This window comes from Xenopus laevis, chromosome 7L (assembly GCF_017654675.1).
Source record: "Xenopus laevis strain J_2021 chromosome 7L, Xenopus_laevis_v10.1, whole genome shotgun sequence".
NCBI lineage: Eukaryota > Metazoa > Chordata > Amphibia > Anura > Pipidae > Xenopus > Xenopus laevis.
Window position 1 is genome coordinate 137,799,587 of NC_054383.1, and position 25,282 is coordinate 137,824,868.

The 25,282-nt window shown below is 45.0% G+C and overlaps 1 protein-coding gene across 2 annotated transcripts; it reads right to left on the reverse strand.

Moving 5' to 3' along the window:
* Positions 1 to 605: 605 nt before the first annotated feature.
* Positions 606 to 24,114, reverse strand: fblim1.L (filamin binding LIM protein 1 L homeolog). Of its 2 annotated transcripts, none has more exons than XM_018226525.2 (8): positions 23,902 to 24,113; positions 15,326 to 15,518; positions 9,620 to 9,837; positions 7,248 to 7,422; positions 6,972 to 7,141; positions 3,731 to 3,909; positions 2,085 to 2,202; positions 606 to 1,114 (listed from the first exon to the last, which is right to left on the reverse strand). In XM_018226525.2, the coding sequence occupies exons 2-8, from the start codon at positions 15,513 to 15,515 to the stop codon at positions 1,004 to 1,006; spliced, it is 1,161 nt and encodes a 386-aa protein (XP_018082014.1). In that variant the 5' UTR covers positions 15,516 to 15,518; positions 23,902 to 24,113; the 3' UTR covers positions 606 to 1,003. The 2 variants fall into 2 exon arrangements, with proteins under 2 accessions (XP_018082014.1, XP_018082015.1); XM_018226526.2 differs by having other exon boundaries at positions 626 to 1,114; positions 15,338 to 15,518; positions 23,902 to 24,114.
* Positions 24,115 to 25,282: the final 1,168 nt, after the last annotated feature.

Here is a 25,282-nt window from a genome sequence, read left to right on the forward strand (position 1 = left end):
ACTGGAGTGTATTTGCATTTCGACAATCACAGCAGGAAACTCATATATTCTGCAATGGTCCAACTGAAGGTGTCAAACCTGGGGGTCCCCCGGCTGTGCCTACAACTAGACTTGTATGTCGCACTCCTGGAGGGCCCCAGGTTTAATTTCATGATGTGTTTCCTGAGGCCCATGGGCATTTACCTCCATTTCCCCCATATGACATTTAGTCCTTAGTCCCTTATTAACCCTTGCCTGGCTCACAACATGAGATCTGACAGTTCATTCACATTGGAGAACGTGAATCCATCACATCATTTACAAGTGTATTTAGTTGTAATATTGGTGTGTAGGTGCATCTCAGCTCATTTTGCCTGGTCATGTGATTTCAGAAAGAGCCAGCACTTTAGGATGGAACTGCTTTCTGGCAGCCTGTTGTTTCTCCTACTCAATGTAACTGAATGTGTCTCAGTGGGACCTGGATTTTACTATTGAGTGTTGTTCTTAGATCTACCAGGCAGCTGTTATCTTGTGTTAGGGAGCTGCTATCTGGTTACCTTCCCATTGTTCTGTTGTTAGGCTGCTGGGGGGGAAAGGGAGGGGGTGATATCACTCCAACTTGCAGTACAGCAGTAAAGAGTGATTGAAGTTTATCAGAGCACAAGTCACATGACTGGGGGCAGCTGGGAAACTGACAATATGTCTAGCCCCATGTCAGATTTCAAAATTAAATATAAAAAAATCTGTTTGCTCTTTTAGAGAAATGGATTTCTCAAAGAATCACATCAGCCTGTGGCTACAGACACTGAGCATCATGGGAATTCTGATTTGCACTTGTCTCTGTTTCCCATTCTGTCATGTGGTTTTGGCTTTCGTGGGTGGAGGGAAAAGCCCCACAGTTCATTTTCCAGCCAACACAACGAGTGCCATGTTGTGACTGTCGCTCATGTGCAAAAGAGCAAAGATTCAGCAAAAATAGTCCCCCCTGCACTGTGGCCGGTATGTGCATCACATGGCAGCTCCTTTAAGAAAGCTCCTCCTTCCAGGATAAGTGACAGGACTTGCACAGCAAACTGCCTTTTAGTGGGAAACATCCAGTCTCTGTCGGCTCCAGGGACAGGGAAATGTCACATCTCTGCAAGAGAATAATCCAAATGGAACATGTCTAATAAATGCCGTTACATTTCATTCTCTATTTAATTCACTTACCCAGGGGGAGGTTCCTGTCTGACCATGGGAAAGAGAACAGCCCAGGAGCAGGAAGTACAGAGAATCAGAGTTCTGTACCTGGGTAAGTACTGGGGGAGATTGGATTCACTTACCCAGGGGGAGGTTCCTGTCTGACCATGGGAAAGAGAACAGCCCAGGAGCAGGAAGTACAGAGAATCAGAGCTCTGTACCTGGGTAAGTACTGGGGGAGATTGGATTCACTTACCCAGGGGGAGGTTCCTGTCTGACCATGGGAAAGAGAACAGCCCAGGAGCAGGAAGTACAGACAATCAGAGCTCTGTACCTGGGTAAGTACTGGGGGAGTTTGGATTCACTTACCCAGGGGGAGGTTCCTGTCTGACCATGGGAAAGAGAACAGCCCAGGAGCAGGAAGTACAGACAATCAGAGCTCTGTACCTGGGTAAGTACTGGGGGAGTTTGGATTCACTTACCCAGGGGGAGGTTCCTGTCTGACCATGGGAAAGAGAACAGCCCAGGAGCAGGAAGTACAGAGAATCAGAGCTCTGTATCTGGGTAAGTACTGGGGGAGATTGGATTCACTTACCCAGGGGGAGGTTCCTGTCTGACCATGGGAAAGAGAACAGCCCAGGGGCAGGAAGTACAGAGAATCAGAGCTCTGTACCTGGGTAAGTACTGGGGGAGATTGGATTCACTTACCCAGGGGGAGGTTCCTTTCTGACCATGGGAAAGAGAACAGCCCAGACCTCTGATTCTCTGTACTTCCTGCTCCAGCCCATTCAGTATGGGGGGTAAGTAGTTAACATTAATAGTAAATACAGGGGTGCACAACCTGTGTGTGTAGCCCTAAGGGAGTGGGAAAGTGAAATTTAGACCCCTCTATAATACACTACATAATACACTAATTTGCCTCTTACCTCACAGCGGTAACAGTTCTCATGGTAGTTGTGACCAAGGCACTCGATTTTATAGGAGTCATTCCCGTCTTTTGGGATGATGGGGTCGTTGCAGGCGCTGCAGATTGGGGCAAATTTCCTGAAGCAAAAAGTTTAAAGACTGAAATAAATGAAAAAAAAAAAACCCCACAATACCCCAATGTCACTGCTGTTGTGCTACTTAGAGAGACAGCTCTACGGGCAACACACTAAATAATGTCATAAGAGAACAATTAAAGGATTAGGTTTAGTAGCTCTACAGCCTCATAGATTTCTGGAAACAATTGGTAAGAGGGTTGGGAGTTTTATGGTTGTACTAAAAAGTCTTTCCTTTCTCTGCAGTGCAGCAGTCCTGTCCTGCTTTATGGCAGCTGAGATTCTAGCTAACTGTATAACAGAACATTCTGTCCCAGTGGCTGCACAGATCCTAACTGATCCCCATTGTAAGCAGCAGTCCTGTCCTGCTTTATGGCAGCTGAGATTCTAGCTAACTGTATAACAGAACATTCTGTCCCAGTGGCTGCACAGATCCTAACTGATCCCCATTGTAAGCAGCAGTCCTGTCCTGCTTTATGGCAGCTGAGATTCTAGCTATCTGTATAACAGAACATTCTGTCCCAGTGGCTGCACAGATCCTAACTGATCCCCATTGTAAGCAGCAGTCCTGTCCTGCTTTATGGGCAGCTGAGATTCTAGCTATCTGTATAACAGAACATTCTGTCCCACTGGCTGCACAGATCCTATCTGATCCCCATTGTAAGCAGCAGTCCTGTCCTGCTTTATGGCAGCTGAGATTCTAGCTATCTGTATAACAGAACATTCTGTCCCAGTGGCTGCACAGATCCTATCTGATCCCCATTGTAAGCAGCAGTCCTGTCCTGCTTTATGGCAGCTGAGATTCTAGCTATCTGTATAACAGAACATTCTGTCCCAGTGGCTGCACAGATCCTATCTGATCCCCATTGTAAGCAGCAGTCCTGTCCTGCTTTATGGCAGCTGAGATTCTAGCTATCTGTATAACAGAACATTCTGTCCCAGTGGCTGCACAGATCCTATCTGATCCCCATTGTAAGCAGCAGTCCTGTCCTGCTTTATGGCAGCTGAGATTCTAGCTATCTGTATAACAGAACATTCTGTCCCAGTGGCTGCACAGATCCTATCTGATCCCCATTGTAAGCAGCAGTCCTGTCCTGCTTTATGGCAGCTGAGATTCTAGCTATCTGTATAACAGAACATTCTGTCCCAGTGGCTGCACAGATCCTATCTGATCCCCATTGTAAGCAGCAGTCCTGTCCTGCTTTATGGCAGCTGAGATTCTAGCTATCTGTATAACAGAACATTCTGTCCCAGTGGCTGCACAGATCCTATCTGATCCCCATTGTAAGCAGCAGTCCTGTCCTGCTTTATGGCAGCTGAGATTCTAGCTATCTGTATAACAGAACATTCTGTCCCAGTGGCTGCACAGATCCTATTTGATCCCCATTGTAAGCAGCAGTCCTGTCCTGCTTTATGGCAGCTGAGATTCTAGCTATCTGTATAACAGAACATTATTTACTGCATTATATTGAGACAAATAACTAAGAAGGAAGATATTTGGGAAGATACTTCTATCCCGGTGAACCTGGTACCTGTAATAATCCTCCGCACAGTACACGTCATTGAATTCATCCACAGCAAAACTCTCATCAGCGATTCTTCTCTGACACACCACACAGGTGAAGCATTCTGGGTGATACCCATTCCCCATGGCACGAACTATATGCTGTTTGATTAGTAGCTGACACTTGGCACATTTGTCTAATGTTTCCTAAAAACACACAGAAATGGTAAGAAGTCACATCAACACGTTCCTTTGCAAATGATCACAGAGAGGGAGCTGCCATATTGCTATTTACCCACCGAGGCTGAAGCAATTAAATAGCAAAAATAGATAAAGATTTATTGGCCTGTGAAACAGTCTATCAATTCTCACTCTAATTAAAAAATACCAATATATAAGCATTATGTGCTGTGTTATACGCTTTAGAAGCCTTTCCCTTTATTCCTGGAAGATAAACCGTATTTCTGAATTGGGTGAAGTATCCCTTATAATATCAGAAGTTACTCATGTATTATAAGGGATAATGTACCCCCTACTGTAAATGATAAGGATATTAGAAGTCACTGAGGGGTTGTTCTGTGACCATATAAAGGCACAAGGCTGCAGGCTGAGTTATACAGGGAACTCTGAGTATCACTCATGTATTATAAGGGATAATGTACCCCCTATTGTAAATGATAAGGATATTAGAAGTCACTGAGGGGTTGTTCTGTGACCATATAAAGGCACAAGGCTGCAAGCTGAGTTATACAGGGAACTCTGAGTATCACTCATGTATTATAAGGGATAATGTACCCCCTACTGTAAATGATAAGGATATTAGAAGTCACTGAGGGGTTGTTCTGTGACCATATAAAGGCACAAGGCTGCAGGCTGAGTTATACAGGGAACTCTGAGTATCACTCATGTATTATAAGGAATAATGTACCCCCTACTGTAAATGATAAGGATATTAGAAGTCACTGAGGGGTTGTACTGTGACCATATAAAGACACAAGGCTGCAGGCTGAGTTATACAGGGAACTCTGAGTATCACTCATGTATTATAAGGGATAATGTACCCCCTACTGTAAATGATAAGGATATTAGAAGTCACTGAGGGGTTGTTCTGTGACCATATAAAGACACAAGACTGCAGGCTGAGTTATACAGGGAACTCTGAGTATCACTCATGTATTATAAGGGATAATGTACCCCCTACTGTAAATGATAAGGATATTAGAAGTCAATGTAGTGGGACTGTCGGTGGAGTCCATTGAATGGGCTCTACACATTTATCCAGATGGGTGTCACATTTGCATGAGCACCAGCCCTTAAGTTCACTGTGTAAATAATAGTATAAGGTAGTGGTAGGAAAGGGTTAAAGTTACTTCTTTCTGTAACATAATAGTTTCATTTATAGGTGAACTGCCCCTTTAAACATGTTCTCGTTTGTCAGGACTGAGCGCCACAGACACTGAGCGGAGAGATGACGTTATTTAATATCCGGTTTCTCTGCAGTTTGGCCGTTTCTCACTTCTTTAGATTTGGGCCCCGGGAGACAAATAAAATTGGGGGGTACATTTACATGCGGCTCTCTGGAATCTGCGGCGCTGGCAGAAATGCGGGTTTGTCGTTCTCCTGCCAATAACTTAATTGCAGCTTTGCGCTTTCTCCTCTTGTATCGACGCCCCTACAATGTGCAGTTTGGGGGACTTGGATCCAAATGAGTTTCAGCTCCCTGGGTCAGCAACGAGCCCATGATGTAAGGACTAGTGAGATAATGTTTGGGCATGGTATATACAGGGACCCCACACGGGAGTAGTGGGGAGGAGAGCAGCACTTACAGTATCAGTGGGGAGGAGAGCAGCATTTACAGTATCAGTGGGGAGGAGAGCAGCACTTGTAGTATCAGTGGGGAGGAGAGCAGCACTTACAGTATCAGTGGGGAGGAGAGCAGCACTTACAGTATCAGTGGGGAGCAGAGCAGCACTTATAGTATCAGTAGGGAGGAGAGCAGCACTTACAGTATCAGTGGGGAGGAGAGCAGCACTTACAGTATCAGTGGGGAGGAGAGCAGCACTTACAGTATCAGTGGGGAGGAGAGCAGCACTTACAGTATCAGTGGGGAGCAGAGCAGCACTTATAGTATCAGTAGGGAGGAGAGCAGCACTTACAGTATCAGTGGGGAGGAGAGCAGCACTTACAGTATCAGTAGGGAGGAGAGCAGCACTTACAGTATCAGTAGGGAGGAGAGCAGCACTTACAGTATCGGTGGGGAGGAGAGCAGCACTTATAGTATCAGTGGGGAGGAGAGCAGCACTGATAGTATCAGTGGGGAGGAGAGCAGCACTTATAGTATCAGTAGGGAGGAGAGCAGCACTTACAGTATCAGTGGGGAGGAGAGCAGCACTTACAGTATCAGTGGGGAGGAGAGCAGCACTTACAGTATCAGTAGGGAGGAGAGCAGCACTTACAGTATCAGTAGGGAGGAGAGCAGCACTTACAGTATCGGTGGGGAGGAGAGCAGCACTTATAGTATCAGTGGGGAGGAGAGCAGCACTGATAGTATCAGTGGGGAGGAGAGCAGCACTAATAGTATCAGTGGGGAGGAGAGCAGCACTTATAGTATCAGTGGGGAGGAGAGCAGCACTGATAGTATCAGTAGGGAGGAGAGCAGCACTAATAGTATCAGTGGGGAGGAGAGCAGCACTTACAGTATCAGTGGGGAGGAGAGCAGCACTTATAGTATCAGTGGGGAGGAGAGCAGCACTTATAGTATCAGTGAGGATGTTGCCCGTGTGATCTCATTGGTAGGTGCTGCCACGCTCCAAAACCTTAAAGTGGTTGTTCATATTTAAATTAACTCTGAGTATGATGTAGAGAGTGGTATTCTCAGACTATTTGCAATTGGTTTTCATTTTTTATTCAGCAGCTCTCAAGTTTGCAATTTCAGCACTCTGGTTGCTAGGGTCCAAATTTCCATAGCAACCATGCACTGGTTTGAATAAGAAACTGGAATATGAATAGGAGAGGCCTGAATAGAAAGATGAGGAATAAAAAGTAACAATAACAATACATTTGTAGCCTTACAGAACATTTGTTTTTTAGATGGGGTCAGTGACCCCCAATTGAGTCAGAATGAGAATAAATATAATTAAAAAAAACAATAAAAAATAAATAATAAAAACCAATTGAAAAGTTGCTTAGAATTGGCCATTCTATAAATACTAAAAGTAAACTTAAAGGGGAACCACCCCTCCCACCAGATGTTTTGCTCCTCCCTTTACCTTGTAGCAATGCTCACAGAGGGGTTGTCCGTCCGTCTGGTAGTACAGTTGTCCGGCCAGCAGGCGGGAGCACTTTCTGCAGGTGAAGCAGTTGGCGTGATATTGTTTCTTCATTGCTTCAATGACGGCACTGCTGGAGGGAATTGCTTTGTGGCAGAAGGCGCAGATATCTAAAGGAAAATGTGCAGCCGTTACTACAAATCCCATGATCCCCCCCTGGTCCTAGTTACATCACATGACCCTTCCTGTCCTACCCATTGTGCCGCAAAGCCTTACCGTTTGTCAGAGGTGCATGATGGGATGTCTGGGTGCTTCCAGCCTCTTGCTTTGCAGGGAACCCATTTAGGTTCTGTTTGTCAGGGGCCACAGTGTCTCTCCTGTGTGGGTCGGTGGGCACCGGCGTGTTGTTCTGTGGGATGGGGGGCTGCGCTGACGGCACAGAACTGGATTTCTAAGGGGAAAAAATATTATTGTGAGAATGAAAATAAAGTCAAGTCTCCATCTCCCCTACTGTCATTATTGCCCCATTTTGCCCTACTGTCACCCTCGTCCCCTACATTCTCTCTACTTAACACTCTGACTTTACATAACCCCACTATGTGCCCCGCCAAATCCAACTCTACCAACTGCCAGTCCCCAAAAACTTCCCCTTTAACCAGATGATCCCAGTGTTTGTAATGTGGAATTCAGTGATTCTGGCCTTTATATATTCCTGCTGTAAATCATACTCACTGGTATTTGGACAAAACCGGCTGCTTCCTCCACCCTGACTGCTACCTCTGCCCCTTAGTATCAATAGGCAAATGCCAACCCCTGAGTAACAATGCGCTGCTGCCGCCCAGAGTAACAATGCGCTACTGCCGCCCCTGAGTAACAATGCACTACTGCCGCTCCTGAGTAACAATTTACTACTGCCAACCCCTGAGTAACAATGTACTACTGCCGCCCCTGAGTAACAATGCGCTACTGCCGCTCCTGAGTAACAATGTACTACTGCCAACCCCTGAGTAACATTATGCTACTGCCACCCAGAGTAACAACGCGCTACTGCCTCTCCTGAGTAACAATGTGCTACTGCCGCTCCTGAGTAACAATGCTCTACTGCCGCCCCTGAGTAACAATGTACTACTGCCGCCCCTGAGTAACAATGTGCTACTGCGCTCCTGAGTAACAACGTGCTACTGCCGCCCCTGAGAAACAATGTGCTACTGCCTCTCCTGAGTAACAACGTGCTACTGCCTCTCCTGAGTAACAACGTGCTACTGCCGCTCCTGAGTAACAATGTACTACTGCCAACCCCTGAGTAACGATGTACTACTGTCGCCCAGAGTAACAACGCGCTACTGCCGCTCCTGAGTAACAATGCGCTACTGCCGCCCCTGAGTAACAATGCGCTGCTGCCTCTCCTGAGTAACAGTGCGCTACTGCCGCCCCTGAGTAACAATGTGCTGCCGCCGCCCAGAGTAACAATGCGCTACTGCCTCGCCTGAGTAACAATGCGCTACTGCCGCCCCTGAGTAACAATGCGCTGCTGCCTCTCCTGAGTAACAGTGTGCTACTGCCGCCCCTGAGTAACAATGTGCTGCTGCCGCCCAGAGTAACAATGCGCTACTGCCGCCCCTGAGAAACAATGTACTACTGCCGCCCCTGAGTAACAATGCTCTACTGCCGCCCCTGAGTAACAATGCTCTACTGCCACCCCTGAGAAACAATGCGCTACTGCCGCTCCTGAGTAACAATGTACTACTGCCAACCCCTGAGTAACAATGTACTATTGCCAACCCCTGAGTAACAATATGCTACTGCCACCCAGAGTAACAACGCGCTACTGCCTCTCCTGAGTAACAATGTGCTACTGCCGCCCCTTTGTAACAATGCTCTACTGCGGCCCCTGAGAAACAATGCGCTACTGCCACCCCTGAGTAACAATGTACTACTGCCAACCCCGGAGTAACAATGTACTACTGCCAACCCCTGAGTAACAATGCGCTACTGCCGCCCCTGAGTAACAATGTACTACTGCCGCCTCTGAGTAACAACGTGCTACTGCCGCCCCTGAGTAACAATGTACTACTGCCGCCCCTGAGTAACAATGCGCTACTGCCGCCCCTGAGTAACTATGTACTACTGCCGCCCCCCTGAGTAACAATGCGCTACTGCCAAAACTGCACAATAAACTAAAGGTTTTCTCTACATAAGGAGTGAATTGTAGAAGAAATGACACTTCATTAATGTGATGAGTAAGAACCCGACCTGCTGCTGCTCCTCACTGGCTGGTGTGTGCACAAGGCCAAGGGCCACATTGAACTGAAGAGAATGAAGATGAAGATGAAGAAGAGGAGGAAAGAGAATGTGAGGGATAAAGAATAAGGAGTCAGAAGAAAATGTCTGTGTTGTACCATTCTCGGTTCCCCATTACAGTCAATGGACAATCTTGTGATGAGCTAATATGGCAGCACCCAATTAACATAAAGTTTCAGTTTTGAGCCCCCGAAGAAAAGTGGGCAGCCCTGGGATGTACAGCGCTGCTGTCTGGAGGTGCATTTGCTAGATTTAACTAGGAATAGTGGGGATGAAATAATAAAACTTAGCAGAGGCAAATACGTCCATCTTTAGACTCCTTGTTTGTCACTATGGTTGTGACTTACCTTGTGTGCAGCGGGGTGGGCCAGTTCCAGTTTCTGCAGTTCTAGACTCAGCAAGTCACTGATTGAAGGAGGAGGAAGATCCGGGTGGGGGTTTCTTGGGTTCTTAAAAAAGACTGGAGGTGGTGGCGGGGGTGGCTGAAGATCTGGGCTGAGGCAGTCCTCCTCAATGGGAATGTCATCCAGGAAGGAACATGGAAAAATCGGAACCTCTGGAGAAACTGGGAAGAAGTAAATTGAAACTCATCTATTATGTACAGAGAAGGAATGTTCTGGGCACACAATAAGCTATACCCTCATACTGTACTGTCTAAGGGAATCAATATGGCACCTCCTCCTCCCATATGTATAAATACAAATATACAGGAATGTTCTGGGCACACCCTATAAGCTTCACATTAAACTGTCATATAACTTTACTCATACTGTAATGTACTGTATATATGGCTGAGAGTTACATCACATTCTCTCTTCATTGCCTCCCTATACCTGAATAGACTCCATGTTCATAGAGGGCCAATAAGAAGACATTCTTTGTAGCCCCCCTGCTTCCTGGACTCTATTGTCAGCCATTGTGTCCCCAGTGGGGCCCTAACCCCCAGGCCTCAGATAACTGATATGAGTGGCTGGAATGTCAGGAATTCCTTTACACTGTCCGTGCCCCTATCTGCAGCCTCATCACAATAACTGGATGGCAGAGGAGGAGGGGCAGTGGGCGGGGCCTCCAGTTTCTCACAGATAAATTCCTTTGGCATATTTCCCATCTAATCTCAACAGACATTGACTGGAATCCTAAATAACCACCAACATAATAATAATTCTGGGTACGACTCTCCGCCGGGGGGACAGTGAGCTCAGCCATACTAACTAACTGCATTGAGTCCTTTGGAATATGTTGGTTTTTATAAAGAAATGAATAAATAAATAAGGTAATGTGAGTAGCTGCTCCCAAATAGATACAAGTGTCATGATAATGTTATCTCTGTCTGGATCTGCAAGTGTGGGTCGAGCAAAGATGTGGCCTTGGGGACTACATGCCTAGACCTGTGTAACTGGCAGTTAGGAGAGCATTCCAGTAACAGAGCAAGATGGTGACCTAAAATAAAAAGGAGACAGTAGGACAAGATGGAGACAGTAGGGCAAGATGGAGACAGTAGGACAAGATGGAAACAGTAGGACAAGATGGAGACAGTAGGACAAGATGGAGACAGTAGGACAAGATGGAAACAGTAGGACAAGATGGAGACAGTAGGACAAGATGGAGACAGTAGGACAAGATGGAGACAGTAGGACAAGATGGAGACGGTAGTACAAGATGGAGACAGTAGGACAAGATGGAGACAGTAGTACAAGATGGAGACGGTAGTACAAGATGGAGACAGTAGGACAAGATGGAGACAGTAGTACAAGATGGAGACGGTAGTACAAGATGGAGACAGTAGGACAAGATGGAGACAGTAGGACAAGATGGAGACGGTAGTACAAGATGGAGACAGTAGGACAAGATGGAGACAGTAGGGCAAGATGGAGACAGTAGGACAAGATGGAGACAGTAGGACAAGATGGAGACAGTAGGACAAGATGGAGACAGTAGGACAAGATGGAGACAGTAGGACAAGATGGAGACAGTAGGGCAAGATGGAGACAGTAGGGCAAGATGGAGACAGTAGGACAAGATGGAGACAGTAGGGCAAGATGGAGACGGTAGTACAAGATGGAGACAGTAGGACAAGATGGAGACGGTAGGGCAAGATGGAGACAGTAGGGCAAGATGGAGACAGTAGGGTAAGATGGAGACAGTAGGGCAAGATGGAGACAGTAGGACAAGATTGAGACAGTAGGACAAGATGGAGACAGTAGGGCAAGATGGAGACAGTAGGGCAAGATGGATACAGTAGGGCAAGATGGAGACGGTAGGACAAGATGGAGACGGTAGGACAAGATTGAGACAGTAGGACAAGATGGAGACAGTAGGGCAAGATGGAGACAGTAGGGCAAGATGGATACAGTAGGGCAAGATGGAGACGGTAGGACAAGATGGAGACGGTAGGACAAGATGAAGATGGTAGGGCAAGATGGAGACGGTAGGGCAAGATTGAGACATTAGGACAAGATGGAGACGGTAAGGCAAGATGGAGACGGTAGGGCAAGATGGAGACGGTAGGGCAAGATGGAGACAGTATGACAAGATTGAGACGGTAGGGCAAGATGGAGACGGTAGGGCGAGATGGAGACGGTAGGGCAAGATGGAGACGGTACGGCAAGATGGAGACAATAGGGCAAGATGGAGACAGTAGGGCAAGATGGAGACAGTAGGGCAACATGGAGATGGTAGGACAAGATGGAGACGGTAGGGCAAGATGGAGACGGTAGGGCAAGATTGAGACATTAGGACAAGATGGAGACAGTAAGACAAGATGGAGACGGTAGGGCAAGATGGAGACAGTAGGGCAAGATGGAGACAGTAGGACAAGATGGAGACAGTAGGACAAGATGGAGACAGTAGGACAAGATGGAGACAGTAGGACAAGATGGTTACACTAAGCAAAATGTCAACAATGGATTAAGATGAAAAGTAAGGAAAGATGGAGACTTTGGCTCTGGGTTCCACCACCAGAAATTGCCCAGATGGAAAGAGATGGTGACACCGCTGCTCCCAGTAATGATTCATGTGATTGTCTGATTTGTGGCCCTAAACCCCAGTTCTTCCTATTGATTGGCTGGTGTAGTGGGGAAGTGTCTCAGTCAAGCTGGGACTGTGAGGGATCTGAGGGCCAGTATGTAACACGCGTGGGAATCATGTGGCCCGTGTGACTTTATAAACATGTGGAGCGTGAGATGGAGCTGCAGTACAGCCGCCCCCACCAGCATATACACTTGTCTGATCAAGCAGAGAGATTATAAAGTAATTACAGTTCAGCAATGCGGCAGATTGATCATGTTCCTGATACTGTGAGGCACATTTATTAGAGGGGTCCGTGTACCCTCGTCTGTTCCATTCCCTTCCCATATGGGCCATTCACTTGTCTCTCCAGTATGAATTGGAACATCCAGTAACATTTGTTATTCTACATCAACATCTCCAAGTCCTTTCCTGGGCACCCCGGGTACCGATAGTAACTCACTGGTAATAGTGTACCCCCCAAACTGACTCCCCCCTAATCTACAGTCTTCTCTCCCACAGGGGCAGCAATTCCTTCCCATGTATCCCAGACCTGGGGGGTAGAATTCCAGCCCAGGGGGTATATTCCTCCTCCGATTAGGAATCCACTCCCAGGGCGAAAACAATGGAGAGGCAGGTACCAGCCACAACTCCCTACAGGCACCAATGTACCTTCTGCTATAGAAACTGTAGCATTTTAATCCATCCCTGGAGATATCCAGTATATTATACAGGGAGAGGAAAGAGTGAGAGACATCCAGTATATTATACAGGGAGAGGACAGAGTGAGAGATATCCAGTATATTATACAGGGAGAGGACAGAGTGAGAGATATCCAGTATATTATACAGGGAGAGGAAAGAGTGAGAGATAACCAGTATATTATACAGGGAGAGGACAGAGTGAGAGACATCCAGTATATTATACAGGGAGAGGACAGAGTGAGAGATATCCAGTATATTATACAGGGAGAGGACAGAGTGAGAGATATCCAGTATATTATACAGGGAGAGGAAAGAGTGAGAGGTATCCAGTATATTATACAGGGAGAGGACAGAGTGAGAGATATCCAGTATATTATACAGGGAGAGGAAAGAGTGAGAGATATCCAGTATATTATACAGGGAGAGGAAAGAGTGAGAGACATCCAGTATATTATACAGGGAGAGGACAGAGTGAGAGATATCCAGTATATTATACAGGGAGAGGACAGAGTGAGAGATATCCAGTATATTATACAGGGAGAGGACAGAGTGAGAGATATCCAGTATATTATACAGGGAGAGGACAGAGTGAGAGATATCCAGTATATTATACAGGGAGAGGACAGAGTGAGAGATATCCAGTATATTATACAGGGAGAGGACAGAGTGAGAGATATCCAGTATATTATACAGGGAGAGGAAAGAGTGAGAGGTATCCAGTATATTATACAGGGAGAGGACAGAGTGAGAGATATCCAGTATATTATACAGGGAGAGGAAAGAGTGAGAGATATCCAGTATATTATACAGGGAGAGGAAAGAGTGAGAGATATCCAGTATATTATACAGGGAGAGGACAGAGTGAGAGACATCCAGTATATTATACAGGGAGAGGACAGAGTGAGAGATATCCAGTATATTATACAGGGAGAGGAAAGAGTGAGAGGTATCCAGTATATTATACAGGGAGAGGACAGAGTGAGAGATATCCAGTATATTATACAGGGAGAGGAAAGAGTGAGAGATATCCAGTATATTATACAGGGAGAGGAAAGAGTGAGAGGTATCCAGTATATTATACAGGGAGAGGACAGAGTGAGAGATATCCAGTATATTATACAGGGAGAGGAAAGAGTGAGAGGTATCCAGTATATTATACAGGGAGAGGACAGAGTGAGAGATATCCAGTATATTATACAGGGAGAGGAAAGAGTGAGAGGTATCCAGTATATTATACAGGGAGAGGACAGAGTGAGAGATATCCAGTATATTATACAGGGAGAGGAAAGAGTGAGAGATATCCAGTATATTATACAGGGAGAGGACAGAGTGAGAGATATCCAGTATATTATACAGGGAGAGGAAAGAGTGAGAGGTATCCAGTATATTATACAGGGAGAGGACAGAGTGAGAGATATCCAGTATATTATACAGGGAGAGGAAAGAGTGAGAGATATCCAGTATATTATACAGGGAGAGGAAAGAGTGAGAGACATCCAGTATATTATACAGGGAGAGGACAGAGTGAGAGATATCCAGTATATTATACAGGGAGAGGACAGAGTGAGAGATATCCAGTATATTATACAGGGAGAGGACAGAGTGAGAGATATCCAGTATATTATACAGGGAGAGGACAGAGTGAGAGATATCCAGTATATTAAACAGGAAGAGGACAGAGTGAGAGATATCCAGTATATTATACAGGGAGAGGACAGAGTGAGAGATATCCAGTATATTATACAGGAAGAGGACAGAGTGAGAGACATCCAGTATATTAAACAGGAAGAGGACAGAGTGAGAGATATCCAGTATATTATACAGGGAGAGGACAGAGTGAGAGATATCCAGTATATTATACAGGGAGAGGAAAGAGTGAGAGATATCCAGTATATTATACAGGGAGAGGACAGAGTGAGAGATATCCAGTATATTATACAGGGAGAGGAAAGAGTGAGAGACATCCAGTATATTATACAGGGAGAGGAAAGAGTGAGAGATATCCAGTATATTATACAGGGAGAGGACAGAGTGAGAGAGATCTGGGTATATTATACAGGGAGAGGACAGAGTGAGAGATGTTTATTACACAGACAGGGGTCACAGAGAGGGGGGAACATGAGAGATATCTGTATACGTTACATATAGAGGGGAGGCAGAAAAAAACATGATGTTTCAGATTGTAAGCTCTATGGGGCAGGGATCTCCTACCACGTGTCTCTTTGGCACTAACCATTTAATCTTTCATGTAAATTTGTGTATATTTGTATTTATTTATTATAGTGATATATGTTTGTTCCATTAGTGTTTAATGAGCAGATACTGATACTGATACTCATTTACCTCCATTCAGACCTTGTTTGTTGTCCCTCCAGGGCAGTTCCTCTGTGTCAGGGGCTGGAGTGTGGGGCAACTGGGCAGCCAGTCTGGGGGTCTCATGCTGGGTGGGGGGATCCTTTCTTTGTGAACTTTCCGGTCTCCATGGGGGCACCAGAGTGATTTGCACCGAAGATATCATCCGCTTTCCCGACATCCCCTACCAGGGAACACAAAGGTGTTAGAGTCCCTGCTGTGGTGTATCTGGTTTCCCAAACAAGCCCCACCAATGGCCTATTGATTACAGGAGCACCAGCCCATTGTCATTTATCTCATAGAGAAAGTGAATGAATTATTATATTCCGGCACCAGTGTGGCCAGTTGTTATTTCCTAATCATCTCTCATAGTCCCCCTACTGTGTTACAATACCATTAGCAAGAGGGGGTTTCAGCAGCAGAAAAGTGGGAAAGACAATGGGGGTTTAAGTAAATATAGAAAAATAAATAAACAAAAATCAGATGGTGCAGACTTTATGTCTTTAGTAAGTGGCTGAGCTTTTTGTGCTGCTGATTTCCAGTCTGGGATCCAAAGTGGCAGAGTTATTACTGATCTGCAGGAACAAGGCAACGCTTGGAAGGAATCAGTGATCAAATTAATTCTTTCAGGTTTTGGCATCTGGGAAATCACCCTGCACCCGGCGAGTGTTGGCAAAGCTCCCTAACCGCACCTTAGTTGCACATTCCCTCTGCGCCTCCTGCTGCTCCCGGGTAGATTCCTTCAGTGATTCACTTCATTCTCAAGCTGATTAAGCAAAAGGCTTCCCATAATGGTATTTATCATCATCCCCACTCACAAATACACACACACTCACATGCACACTCACATACACACTCACACACACACACTCATATGCACACTCACATGCACATGCACAAACTCACATGCACACACACTCATATGCACACTCACATGCACACACACACATTCACATGCACAAACACACACTCACATGCACAAACACACACTCACATGCACACTCACATGCACACTCACATACACAAACACACACTCACATGCACACTCACATGCACAAACACACACTCACATGCACACTCACATGCACAAACACACACTCATATGCACACTCACATGCACACTCACATACACATGCAAACACTCACATGCACACTCACATGCACAAACACACACTCACATGCATAAACACGCACACACACATTCACATGCACAGTCACATGCACACACACTCACATGCACAAACACACACTCACATGCACAAACACACACTCACTCACATGCACAAACACACACTCACATGCATGCTCACACTCACATGTACACACACAGATGGGTTTAGCAGCAGGGCAGCTCCTACCCATATACATATACAGATATTCTGGGGCCTCAGGGTCCCAGATCAAGCATGAAAAGTCAGAAGCTTTTTGAGCATTAGATGATGAATCAAGTTTGAAACATTTCCAGTAGCCCCAGGTTTAGTAAAGGGTCGGTTGTGACCCACAACCGACCCTAACCCGCCCTTCTCCAGCCCGCGCCCGCACTTCCGAGGTCCTTTTATAAACCCGCACCGACCCACCCCGCCGATGATGTCACAAAAGGGGCGGGGTGAGACTATAAAACCGGACCCGAACCCAGCCGACCCGCGGGTCCCAGGTCGGCCCGCACATCACTAGAAGGGAGATCTTGCTTAGGTAAATTGGGAAGAAAAACTGAATGCTGGTCAGGCCAAGGTTCTGCGGTGGAAACAATAGAAGCTGACCTATAGAGAAAGGGCTGACATTATCCAGACTTTTCTGATTCCGGTTTTCCTTTTCGTTTTATATGTCTTTTTACTGCCAGAATCTCTCTATGTCCAGATCCAGAGCCTGTGTTTTCAAACGCTTTGGGGAAGTAGACTCAACGCTGTAAAAAGGGGATCACTTTCCTGCATTAGTGCAATTTAGAGGTTTGTCTCCATCTTTAATACCTTGTATTATAACAGACCATAGGAGAACCGACTTAATCACATAGGTAATCATTTTAAAATTGGTCTTTATTAATTGAACTCAATTGGTGTTTTTTATAAAGTATCACTATTAATTAAAATTGATTTATTAGAATGTTTAATGAATTGCAGCTTTATTCATTTGACCGTATAATATAATTTAGCACATAGCACTTTGGTGATCTTCATATAGATAAGCGCAGGCACTTTACAGGTTTTTAGTTAATTATTGGCAGCAGCGTAAACTCTTTTAAGTGATTCTAGAATATAAAGACATACGGGATTTTACTTTTCTTTTCTCTTTTTAAATTAATAAAATATATCAAATTGGTGATTGTTCCCCGCTGTGTCTTTTCTTAAGGTGAGAAGTTGCTGAGAATATACAACCTTGTGGCAGAGTCAAAGAGCTTCGGATAAGAGGAGGCAGTGGCGTAACTAGATATTACTGGGCCCCACAGCAAATTATTTTTCAGGCCCCCAAAATGTTTAGAGGTTGACTTGTTTCTCCAATATTTATTGAAATTGTATATGAATTAGGGCCTCGTGGGGTCCCTATACCTCCTGGGCCCCCCTGCAGCCGCAGGGTCTGCTCCCTCTATAGTTACGCCCCTGAGAGGAGGCCTTGTACTCACCTACCTGCAACAGGTGCTAAAAATCATGAGAAAAAAAAAAGTTTAAGCTCTGAGGACTTGAGATCGCACATATCCAATTTGTTTCTCCAATAAGTGTCAGAGATTAACCAGAGGAAGTGTTAGAAGACATATCTCCCAACATTTTGGAAGTAAAAAAGAGGGACAAAAAAAATTTCCGCACATAGCGCAGCAACATTTTTTGACCACGCCCCTTTATGTGGCCACACCCCCTAATTACCTTGTCCATTTTACAAAATTTGGCAGGTTATGAAAGTTAGAAAATAATTCTCCTAATCTAAAGTGTTTTTTTGTGTCTCAAAATTGTTACAAAGTCTCTTATTTGCACCTGTTAGCTGTTCTGGGCTCTCTGCTAAAAGCCAATTAAGTGAGAAACTTTGTTTCTTTTTGTGGCTGTTCAGTGCAGAGAAAAGAGGGACTTTCCAGTACAAATGAGGGACTGCGGGTTGAGCTGTCAAAAGAGGGACTGTCCCTCCGAAAAAGGGACAGTTGGGAGGTTTGAGAAGAAAGTATAAAGATGCTCACAGAAAAGAGATTGCCCAAAAAGTTCTGGCACATTGCATGGTTGTCATTGCAAGGCAAGTTATTCGTTAGAGGTAACTTGAAATATCGAAATGTCGCAGATAGAGAATGTCCTTGGGGTTGCAAAACTGAGGAATCTCAGGAGCAGTTTTAGTTGGATGGATTGTGTAGTCCAGAGGTCAACACAATCCATCAGCCGTGAGCAACATTCAGATGTAAAAAGAGTTGGGGAGCAACACAAGCATGAAAATGTCCCTGGGTGGTGCCAAATAAGGGCTGTGATTGGCTATTAGTAGCCCCTATGAGGACTGGCAGCTGCAGTAAATCTGGTTTTATACAAATAAAACTTCCCTCCAAGCCTGGAATTCAAAAATAATCACCTGCTTTGAGGCCCCTGAGAGCAACATCCAAGGGTTTGGGGAGCAACATGTTACTCACGAGCTACTGATTGGGGATCACTCGCATACCTCCCAACATTTTGGAAGTAAAAAGAGGGACAAAAAAATTTTTCCGCATGTAGCTCAGCAATTTTTTGACCACACCCTTTTTGTGGCCACACCCCCTAATTACCATGTTTGTTTTACAAAATTTGGCATGTTATGAAAGTTTGAAAATATTTCTCCTTATCTAAACTGTGTTTTTGTGTCTCAAAATTGTTACAAAGTATCTTATTTGCACCTGTTAGCTGTTCTGGGCTCTGCTAAAAGCCAATTAAGTGAGAAACTTTGTTTATTTTTCTGGCTGTTCAGTGCAGAGAAAAGAGGGACTTTCCAGTACAAATGAGGGACTGCGGGTTGAGCTGTCAAAAGAGGGACTGTCCCTCCGAAAAAGGGACAGTTGGGAGGTATGCACTCGTGTAGTCTCTCATTCAGTAAGGGAAAGTGTAGCAAACCGTCTGAACTTAAAAGTTTAATGGAAAAACTTGGACTTCTCCCAATTCTCTTATAGAGTCATAAGAAGTCACAGAGCCAATAACAGAAACAGAATGACTTTACAAGAATTTCCGTCACACGTTATATGGCACATGAGATGCAGGACGACAAACAGTCCGATTCATTTGTCAACTGAAACAATAACAGAAATCATTTGCAGAGACATTGGAATTATAAAAACGTTGCAAACCCCTTTAAAAAGATGTTGGATGACTTCTAAAGATTATGTATCAATGTATTTGTTTTGATTCGTTTTTGATATTTTGTAACTGAAAATTTTAAATAAAATCCCTCCCCATATACACAGAGCAAACACCAGGCTACACTCAGTACTTCCCTTCAGCGTAAGAGATACTTCCCCTTTAATGTAAACCTTTCCCAGACCACACATTCAGGTTCCGCCCTGATACTGAGCTCTGGGCCCCACAGCTGCATTTGTTGATTATTCTGATTATTGAGTGGTTCTGGGTGTGCCGGGCGGCTGTGTGTTTACTGTAGGTGTTGCACAAGGCTGACACCCCCTTACTTGTTACTGTTTAGCCAAGATCTGCACTTTGCCTGCTGAGTCGCCGGTACCAACCCGAAAGGACAAGATGGCACAGGCCTGAAAATGGCATTGGATCCGGATCCAGGGGAGCCCAGCTGAGCTCTGGCACTAAATCTGTGCACATTGGCCAATATATATATTGGGGATATAATGGGGTTGGGCCCCAGCATATTATCTACCCCTGGAAATCCAAAGAAGTGTTATGCCTCTAACTAGGGTCTAAATGGGTTAAAGATCTCACAGGATTCTGAGTTTTATGGTATAAAGTGACCCAGAACAAACTGCAGGATAAATACAGGGCCAATTCCATATATAATACCCCAGAACACACAGCAGATAAATACAGTGCCAATTCCATGTATAATACCCCAGAACACACAGCAGATAAATACAGTGCCAATTCCATGTATAATACCCAGAACCCACAGCAGATAAATACAGGGCCAATTCCATGTATAATACCCCAGAACACACAGTAGATAAATACAGGGCCAATTCCATGTATAATACCCCAGAACACACAGCAGATAAATACAGTGCCAATTCCATGTATAATACCCAGAACCCACAGCAGATAAATACAGGGCCAATTCCATGTATAATACCCCAGAACACACAGTAGATAAATACAGGGCCAATTCCATGTATAATACCCAGAACCCACAGCAGATAAATACAGGGCCAATTCCATGTATAATACCCCAGAACACACAGCAGATAAATACAGGGCCAATTCCATGTATAATACCCAGAACACACAGCAGATAAATACAGGGCCAATTCCATGTATAATACCCCAGAACACACAGTAGATAAATACAGGGCCAATTCCATGTATAATACCCAGAACCCACAGCAGATAAATACAGGGCCAATTCCATGTATAATACCCCAGAACACACAGCAGATAAATACAGGGCCAATTCCATGTATAATACCCAGAACACACAGCAGATAAATACAGGACCAATTCCATGTATAATACCCCAGAACACACAGTAGATAAATACAGGGCCAATTCCATGTATAATACCCAGAACCCACAGCAGATAAATACAGGGCCAATTCCATGTATAATACCCAGAACCCACAGCAGATAAATACAGTACCAATTCCATGTATAATACCCAGAACACACAGCAGATAAATACAGGACCAATTACATGTATAATACCCAGAACACACAGCAGATAAATACAGGGCCAATTCCATGTATAATACCCCAGAACACACAGCAGATAAATACAGAGCCAATTCCATGTATAATACCCCAGAACACACAGCAGATAAATACAGGGCCAATTCCATGTATAATACCCAGAACACACAGCAGATAAATACAGGACCAATTCCATGTATAATACCCCAGAACACACAGTAGATAAATACAGGGCCAATTCCATGTATAATACCCAGAACCCACAGCAGATAAATACAGGGCCAATTCCATGTATAATACCCCAGAACACACAGCAGATAAATACAGGACCAATTCCATGTATAATACCCCAGAACACACAGTAGATAAATACAGGGCCAATTCCATGTATAATACCCAGAACCCACAGCAGATAAATACAGGGCCAATTCCATGTATAATACCCAGAACACACAGCAGATAAATACAGGACCAATTACATGTATAATACCCCAGAACACACAGCAGATAAATACAGGGCCAATTCCATGTATAATACCCCAGAACACACAGCAGATAAATACAGGGCCAATTCCATGTATAATACCCCAGAACACACAGCAGATAAATACAGTGCCAATTCCATGTATAATACCCCAGAACACACAGCAGATAAATACAGGGCCAATTCCATGTATAATACCCCAGAACACACAGCAGATAAATACAGTGCCAATTCCATGTATAATACCCCAGAACACACAGCAGATAAATACAGTGCCAATTCCATGTATAATACCCCAGAACACACAGCAGATAAATACAGGGCCAATTCCATGTATAATACCCAGAACACACAGCAGATAAATACAGTGCCAATTCCATGTATAATACCCCAGAACACACAGCAGATAAATACAGGGCCAATTCCATGTATAATACCCAGAACACACAGCAGATAAATACAGGGCCAATTCCATGTATAATACCCCAGAACACACAGCAGATAAATACAGGGCCAATTCCATGTATAATACCCAGAACCCACAGCAGATAAATACAGGGCCAATTCCATGTATAATACCCCAGAACACACAGCAGATAAATACAGGGCCAATTCCATGTATAATACCCAGAACACACAGCAGATAAATACAGGACCAATTACATGTATAATACCCCAGAACACACAGCAGATAAATACAGGGCCAATTCCATGTATAATACCCCAGAACACACAGCAGATAAATACAGGGCCAATTCCATGTATAATACCCCAGAACACACAGCAGATAAATACAGTGCCAATTCCATGTATAATACCCCAGAACCCACAGCAGATAAATACAGTGGCCAATGCTGTGTCAGGTCCTGTAAAGTAATAACATGGTGCTGTAGATTCTGTTTGGTTCTGGTGCAGGATTGTAGATATGTTAAAGTAAGGATTTGGTATGAACTTTCTATAAGGTACTGGTGTTTGGTTCTGTAGGAGGGTTTGTTGCTGGGTTTAAGGTGCTAGTGCAGGAGTGTATGATCTATATGGTTCTGTATGGTACTAGTGGGTCAGTGGAGGTTCTGTAGTTTATATAAGGTACTGGTGGGTCAGGGGTAGTATATAAGGTACTAGTGGGTCAGGGGTAGTATATAAGGTACTAGTGGGTCAGGGGTAGTATATAAGGTACTAGTGGGTCAGGGGTAGTATATAAGGTACTAGTGGGTCAGGGGTAGTATATAAGGTACTAGTGGGTCAGGGGTAGTATATAAGGTACTAGTGGGTCAGGGGTAGTATATAAGGTACTAGTGGGTCAGGGGTAGTATATAAGGTACTAGTGGGTCAGGGGTAGTATATAAGGTACTAGTGGGTCAGGGGTAGTATATAAGGTACTAGTGGGTCAGGGGTAGTATATAAGGTACTAGTGGGTCAGGGGTAGTATATAAGGTACTAGTGGGTCAGGGGTAGTATATAAGGTACTGGTGGGTCAGGGGTAGTATATAAGGTACTAGTGGGTCAGGGGTAGTATATAAGGTACTGGTGGGGCAGAAGAGATCAGATAAAGTCCTGGTGGAGCAATGGATGTTCTGTATGGTACTGATTTAGGAATGAGGTTTGTGGAAGTAAGAGACTGAGGTTCTGCTAATGGGGTGCAGGTTCAGTATGGGACAGGGAACTGTTGGACGGATCCTATTCTTCTGGAGGTGACACTTAGTGAAACCCTTGATCTCCCCTCGCTGCCGGCCAATCCCTGAGCAGGAAACTCAGTCAGGGACACGCGTGTGAATCGACACAGCCCAGGATCTGAATAACTGCTCAGTAATGTACAGAACAAACATGAAACAATTTAATGATCAAACAATAAACCCAGTCCCTTCCTACTCACAGATTTACCTGTTCCCTGCAATTCTATTGGCTGCACAAACCCAATTTCCCAGCAGCCTCAGTGTCAACATTTTTGTTTAGTAATAAAATTCCATTCTTCCGCCAGATGCCCCTCTCCCCTGCCCCCCCCCCAGGGGCATCTCATTTCCTCCCCCAGGTAATAAATCATTGCTGGGCGACTGCACCGGAATTAATGAAGCCACGACACCCAGTGTTCCCTTCTCACCTCTGTCCCAGATTTAGTATAGTGGGAATGAACCCGGGGTGGCACCTCCTGGATAGTGGGGTCCATACTGATCTGACACTTACCCCGTGCTGTGACCCCCAATCTGCTGCCAGGAAATCCCAATGTCACAGGGAAATGACCCCCCATATTCCCACCCCACAGACAGGGGGAAAGGGGTGGAAGCACCTACCTGGCTGCAGAGGTGGCTTTCCTGGGTGCTTGTGAGTGTGTTTGGGGGGTGCCAGTGAGTGTGCCAGTGAGTGAGCCAGTGAGTGTTAGCGCTGGGTGTGTGGGAGTGTTAGAGAGTGTGTCTGCGCTTGTCTCTCGCTTCCCAGAACAATAGGAGAGTGTCCTGCTTTGTGCTGCTGGGACCCAGCCTTTCTGCAAGGGGTCAATGAGGGAGGCCGAGCCTCTATACTGACATCACTCAGCCCCTCCCACTCTCCTGGGGCCCCGCCCCTCAGACCTGTCTTACCATAAAAGTTGCAGCAATGTGGGAGTGTGGGACAGTGTTACCTGCTGATCTGATTATTCATTTACACTAGAGACCCCCTCACCCGCCTGCAGCTATTGGCCCTTTGTCCAGTCACATGTCTCGGCTTAACCCCTTACTCTCTGTACAATCAGCTGAATGTACCTGAATAGACACAAAGGCTCCACTCTGTCCCACATACCAGCAATCTACAACTCCCTGCACCTCCCAGAACCCCAGCATATCCACTACTACTCCCAGAATTCTCTAATAGTCATACACTGGATCTCTAATATCCTTATACTGTAACTGGGTCCCAGCCTGATCCATTGGATCTCTAATATCCTTATAGTGTAACTGGGGCCCCAGCCTGATAAACTTGATCTCTAATATCCTTATACTGTAACTGGGGCCCCAGCCTGATAAACTGGATCTCTAATATCCTTATACTGTAACTGGGCCCCAGCCTGATACACTGGATCTCTAATATCCTTATAGTGTAACTGGGGCCCCAGCCTGATACACTGGATCTCTAATATCCTTATACTGTAACTGGGGCCCCAGCCTGATACATTGAATCTCCTATATCCTTATACTGTAACTGGGGCCCCAGCCTGATAAATTGGATATCTAATATCCTTATACTGTAACTGGGCCCCAGCCTGATACACTGGATCTATAATATCCTTATGCTGTAACTGGGCCCCAGCCTGATACACTGGATCTATAATATCATTATACTGAAACTGGGGCCCCAGCCTGATACACTGGATCTCTAATAGCCTTATACTGTAATTGGGGCCCCAGCCTGATAAATTGGATATCTAATATCCTTATACTGTAACTGGGCCCCAGCCTGATACACTGGATCTATAATATCCTTATACTGTAACTGGGGCCCCAGCCTGATAAATTGGATATCTAATATCCTTATACTGTAACTGGGCCCCAGCCTGATAAATTGGATATCTAATATCCTTATACTGTAAGTGGGCCCCAGCCTGATAAATTGGATATCTAATATCCTTATACTGTAACTGGGCCCCAGCCTGATAAATTGGATATCTAATATCCTTATACTGTAACTGGGCCCCAGCCT

Bases quoted from the DNA above. Each gene is read 5' to 3' on its own strand.
- fblim1.L (XM_018226525.2), bottom strand. From the start codon at position 15,515: ATGTCGGGAAAGCGGATGATATCTTCGGTGCAAATCACTCTGGTGCCC. The intron at 9,838-15,325 runs GTAAATGAGTAT...ACTTCTTCCCAG, and splicing joins CAAACAAGGTCTGAATGGAG to TTTCTCCAGAGGTTCCGATT. The intron at 2,203-3,730 runs GTACCAGGTTCA...TTTTTGCTTCAG, and splicing joins TGTGCGGAGGATTATTACAG to GAAATTTGCCCCAATCTGCA.